Here is a 5,803-nt window from a genome sequence, read left to right as displayed (position 1 = left end):
CGGACCACGCTGGCGGGACGGGGACGGGGACTCTGGGCGCTGCCGGGGCATCGCTGCGCAGATGGGGAGGCTGGTTGGGAGAGGGGACACAAGCACGCGCCGTGGGGTCAGTCCGGGTGAGCGGCGCGTCCCGCCGGGCGGCGGATCGATGAGCGTCAGTTTGTGCGGGCAGACACCTGCGCCGAGCGCGGCGGCATCGATCCCGCGGAGCGCCGGCAGCTATTGTTGTCAGCTGTAAACACACGGCTCCCGCCGCGCCTCGTGGCAAAGAAAATAAAATAAATAAACAACAACACACCCACGAGCTCCGTGTCAAAGTCAAACGGCGCAGAAACACGCACCCGCGCCTTCCGGGCTCCGCTCGCGTATTTTGTTTACAAGGGCGCCGCGTGAGCAGCCTCCAGCACATCTATATCCCCGCGGTAACCGGGAGGACCGGGACCCTGGCATGCGGTCGCGGGTTACGTAAGGTGGATGCGTGTTCATGTAAAATGTATGTCCCGCAGGAGCCGGCGGCTGCTCCTGCAGGGTTTATGTGATCCCGCAGATCTGCGTGTTTTTTTTTCTCTCTCTCCTGAGTGGGACCGCGGCAGCTGCTGGAATCAGAACGAACGAGCTAACAAAAGATGCTTGACGGTAAATATTTCCACGCAACTCGCCACGCGTGACTCCGCTGTCGCCGTGCCATCACGCCAACGCCGCGATTTCACAAAGGAAGGCAGAGGCGCGCGCGGGGAGGAAAGAACTCACCCCTTCTTTGTGGTTTATTGTCCTGTCAAGCGGGCCTCTGCGCCATCGATTCTCACTCAGTGGTCTTTTCAGATGCTAAAAGGAGGAGAGGGGGAGGCGAGGGTGGAGGTGGGAGGGGGAGGAGGGGGGTACCAGAGAATGGGTGTGAGAAACCGACACACAAAGGTGGAGGGGGGAAAAAACACGCACACGGGAGGAGAGGAGGCTCTGGCTGCAGCGGAGAGCCTCCAGAGGAGTCCAGCCGCCTCCAGAGGAGTCCAGCCGCCTCCTGGAGGAGTCCAGCCGCCTCCTGGAGGAGTCCAGCCGCCTCCAGAGGAGTCCAGCCGCCTCCAGAGGAGTCCAGCCGCCTCCTGGAGGAGTCCAGCCGCCTCCTGGAGGAGTCCAGCCGCCTCCAGAGGAGTCCAGCCGCCTCCAGAGGAGTCCAGCCGCCTCCTAGAGGAGTCCAGCCGCCTCCTGGAGGAGTCCAGCCGCCTCCTGGAGGAGTCCAGCCGCCTCCAGAGGAGTCCAGCCGCCTCCAGAGGAGTCCAGCCGCCTCCAGAGGAGTCCAGCCGCCTCCAGAGGAGTCCAGCCGCCCCCTGCGCACCTCCACGCGGCCCCAGCCGGAGCATCTCTGTCCTCCGATTGATTTTCCATTTTCATGCATTTCATGTGATGGAAAACAGCTGCACACGACTGCGAAAATGAACAAATATTGAAACAAACATAAGAAAAAAGGTTTATATTTTACATGGACGCGAAAACCTTGAGAGCCTCAAACTTTTCTGTTAATGAGGAAAGAACTTTTTGAAGTTCATGAACTCTGAATGGTTTCTTTACAGGAAATCACAGAAAACAAACGAGAAAAAAAGATGTGTTTTTTTAAGAATTAGAAAATGATTCGGGGGCAAAATTGCATTTGTGAGCTTCCCTGCTGTCGTCCTGTCCAAACTTTAATCAAGTTTTCCTTTTTGCTCATTTTAATAACAGAACTCTTCAGACTCTCTTGAGCTATGGGAACAAATCAAAGTTTTTATCTTCTTCTTTATTAACCCTGGAGCACCATCACCCCAGCAAACTATTTGCATGAATGTCGAAGAGTCTGATCCTTCACCGGGAAAGTCTCACGTGTCCCAGGAATGGGTGGACCAAAGACCAAGTTTCTAGTATCATTTTATCATCTTTTAGGAATTTTTTGTTCTCAAATTCCTAATATTTGAGCATGTTTTTAGGAACTCTGTGTCTTCCTTTTTCTTTAACTTGAAAAAAAAAGAAAACCACTCCAATTTATCCTGTTGTCAGTATATTATATTGGGTAAAAACTACCTGGCAACAGTGGTGGTGCAACTTTTTATGGGGAAAGTGTTCGAGGGTTAAATGTAGAAAAAAGCAAAAGTTAATTTGTTTTACACTCTTAAAACACTTGGTTTATTTCTTCAACCTATTGGGTTAACCACATTGGCCTACATAATTGGGTTACTTTCTGGATCAGGACAACGTTTTTGGGTTATAGTGGATTTATTTTAACCCAATTTATATATTTTTTTCAGAGGTAAAACAATCCAGAAAAACCTTTTGAACCTCGGAGTTAAAAACACTTTAGTTATTTTGAACAATGGAGTTTTTAGAGTGTAGAGATCCAGTGGGCTGATGTGGGATCAAAGGACAAAAACATGCAGACAGGAAAAAAATACTTTTCTTAGAAAAAGTGAAAGCCATACTAAAAATGCAAATATTCAAAAGACATTTTTTAGTTTATTTATCTGCATATTAATCAATGTTTCAGCTGCTGCTTCAACATAAATATGCTAAAGTTATTATTAGCACAGGAACGATATTTCATCCGTTGTCTTAGTCGGGTTGAAAGATAACAAAAAAAAATCTAATTATTAAGTCTGATAAAAATTAAATACAAAGCAATGGCTTAAAATGTATTTACATTTAAACTACAACATTAATAAGATAATAAAATACAATCTTTTGAGAAAGACTGTTTTAAACAAGATCCAGACTTTATTTTAACCATAAACTACAATTTCTTTTGCTGGTAACATTTGCTTCAGTCCTAAAATAATTTCTCTTTTTGAGGTATTTGAGAAACAAGCTGCAATTATTACTGTAAAAGTTTATTACTGTAAAACTTTAAGAAGTCCATTCTGTTCAGCAAACACTTTTTTGCCAAGTGATCAAAAAATATAAATTTTCCTCTTTTTTTCGTGGTCTTCAGCAGACAAAAATACATTAAAATATGTACCTATAAAAAAGAAGAAGAGATAAATAACTTAAATCACAGAAGACTTTTCAAACATCTTTAGGTATTTTAGTGAACTTTATTAGTCAAATAATAAAATACAATTCCACTGCATACAAAGAACAAAAGATAAAGAAGCTGCGTGGCCCCTCGCCGCGGCCCCTCCCGCTCGTAGCAGCTTCATTTGGCCGCCTGCTGGGCCTGACGCCGGAGCAGAACGTAGATCTTCTCCTTGATCCAGTCCTTGTTGTACGGCTGGTACGTCTGCGTGTCGGCCCGATACCTGAGGCAGCGGCACACGAAGCGTTTGCGTTTCACAGATCACAAGAAACCGAAGCGAACCAAGTTTCACAGGTGAAAGAGGAAGTTAGAGACTTTTAGAAATAAATAAATATCTCGACATCACAACAAAATAAAGATTATTGGCCACTTCCTGCAGCTCGAGCGCATCAAGATGTTGAAGTTTCTGCCTCTAACTTACACCAAACAGCTGAGGTCGGCCAGGTCGTCGATGAAGTCAAACAGCTGGCTGATGTCGTACGTTATGGACGGACTGTTGGGGTTCATCCTCTTCAGATGCTCCTCGTACATCTTACACACTCCTGAGCGCAGCAGAGGAAAAGAGTCAACCGCAAATATGGTTCCGTTTTCAGAGGTTTGAGCGGAGAACCTGGTTCAAACGCCGTGACGTGACATCATTAGTCATATTCTTTCTTTTACTTGATCATTTCTACACACAGATTAGCTCACTGGTTCCATTTTTTCACAAAAACATCTCTTTTGTTATTGTGCTGTTTTCACTTTACGTATGGTCAACTTTGATCATTGCTTTGTTTGATTTTATTGCCAATTATTACCCTTTAAGTTTCATTTTCATTCAGCAATGCAGCATTCAACCCTGCATTTTCTTCTGGAAATGCAGCTCCTAGTATTAATTCATAACTTTTGTATTTATTTAGGTATGAAAACAAATCACTTTTCCCTTTGAGGGATCAGGTAAAGTTTTTTTTACTTTTACTTTTTAAATGTAGAAAGCTAGACTTACTTTGTCTTACACTCTTTATATACTTGGGTTAAAGATTGGGTTAAAGAAAACTGTTTTTACCAACATATTCTTAGTAATCATGTTTTAGAAAAGTAAAAAAAAAAACCTGATGAATACTGGACAATAAACACATTTAAGACATTATTTTACAAAAAAGTAAAACTTCAAACAGAAATAATTTGTAGTTTGCATTCGGGAAAACGTCGCTGAGATCCTTGTCTTAAAGAAACCCGGATAAAAGCCGACCTGCTTCAGACAGAAGAGCGGACTTTGAAGTCACAGCTCTGTTTGTGTTTAAGTCTCTCCATGGCTAAGAACCGAAGCACGTCTCTGACCCGTTGGTCCCAGGTGGACCAGGAGGGACACTCGGGGACAAACCGTCTGTTGGAGTCAGGACTAAACATGAGGAAGCTTTTCTGTTCCGTGCAGCCAAAGTCTGAGGCCGTCACCCCTGATGATGCTAGACAAATGCCTCCTCTGACGAAGTCCACGATAAAAGCAATTCCCTATAGATCACTAAACGCCAGTAAAAGTATTTTATCTGCACTCCTTTTATTTTGTCTTAAAGTGATCAATGTATTTTCTATATATCCAGTCTGTCGGGGTGAAGCTGGACGGTACACCGGTCCATCACCAGGTAAAAAAACAAACAATTTAAAGTCACCAATGAAGTGGTTGTTGGAGGATCCAGCTGGGATTTCTCACTGTGATTCATTACATCACTTTGCAGCCCGTCGTTTTAAAGTGATTTTAAATCAAATGTTTGATTTGAACCATACATAGTCTTTGGGGTTTTTTGCTTTAAAGAATGTAAGAATACAACAACCTGAAAGTCATCCAAATATTAAAATCTATCCAGACGGCCTGCGATGCTTGACATGATGCGTGTATTCATGCAATTTGACGTAATATTCCAGGAGTTTGAACCCTCAGCTCACCTTCCATGCACTCATTGACCGACTCAAAGTCAGCGTACGTTCGCCCCTCCGGCCTCTTTGTGGGCTGAACCAGCAGGATGGTGTGAGACTGAAAGAAACAGACAACTATGTTGAGTTATCAATTATTCAAACTAAAGTTAGACATGCTGGAACTGAGCCTTCCTACAAACACTCGCAGGAAAAAACAGTTCTCAAGTATTTTAATAGACTTATCATATAGGAATGTGTTTTGGCAGAAATAATTAGCAAAGATTTATCAATTTCAATTGAAGAAAGGGGTTTAAAAGTAAATAATTTACTGGGATATTAGCCTGTTGTGCAAATTTTGTTTGTGTTTCGTGGTTTTTGTTCTTTTAATTAGTACTTAACAGAAAAACACGCTCAGGAAAACCCAAAACACATTTTCGTTTAATTAACAAAACATTTAGTCCCTTTTCAGTACGATCGTTGATTATCTGTTTTGTTTTTATGACAGAAACAAAAGGTATAATGTGAAAAAACCCAAGTGATGTTAGCTGAAAAACAACACCTGACTCAGTGACTGTCTCCGCTTTCGTGCTAACTTATAACGTGGAAGAAAATTTGCATTTTTAGCAAACCAGAAGAAAAAAACAACATACAAGCACTAAAACAAATTGGTTTATATGGTTGAGAAAAGACAGGCTGCATATTTAAAGCGTTTAGGAAAGCGAACAAACCATTTTCCCAGCGTTTACACTGCTGTTTCCAGTGAGATCTGGAAACCTAGCTTAAGCAAGACGGTGCTAACTCTCACACCGGAAATGAAGACGCTGGCAACATCCGGAGAAGCTGACTACGTCACTGCGCATTGCATGCTGGGAC

The 5,803-nt window shown here is 43.3% G+C and overlaps 1 protein-coding gene across 1 annotated transcript; it reads right to left on the bottom strand.

The window, feature by feature from the left end:
* Positions 1-3,036: 3,036 nt before the first annotated feature.
* On the bottom strand, positions 3,037-5,803 carry LOC101161113 (enhancer of rudimentary homolog). The gene is made up of 4 exons (XM_004084392.1): positions 5,659-5,803; positions 4,961-5,048; positions 3,459-3,579; positions 3,037-3,260 (listed from the first exon to the last, which is right to left on the bottom strand). The coding sequence occupies exons 1-4, from the start codon at positions 5,659-5,661 to the stop codon at positions 3,158-3,160; spliced, it is 315 nt and encodes a 104-aa protein (XP_004084440.1). The 5' UTR covers positions 5,662-5,803; the 3' UTR covers positions 3,037-3,157.

The sequence above is a fragment of the Oryzias latipes genome, chromosome 22 (assembly GCF_002234675.1).
Source record: "Oryzias latipes chromosome 22, ASM223467v1".
In the NCBI taxonomy this organism is placed as follows: Eukaryota; Metazoa; Chordata; class Actinopteri; order Beloniformes; family Adrianichthyidae; genus Oryzias; species Oryzias latipes.
The sequence above is the reverse complement of the archived record's forward strand: the minus strand, read 5'-3'. Positions and strand labels throughout refer to the sequence as shown.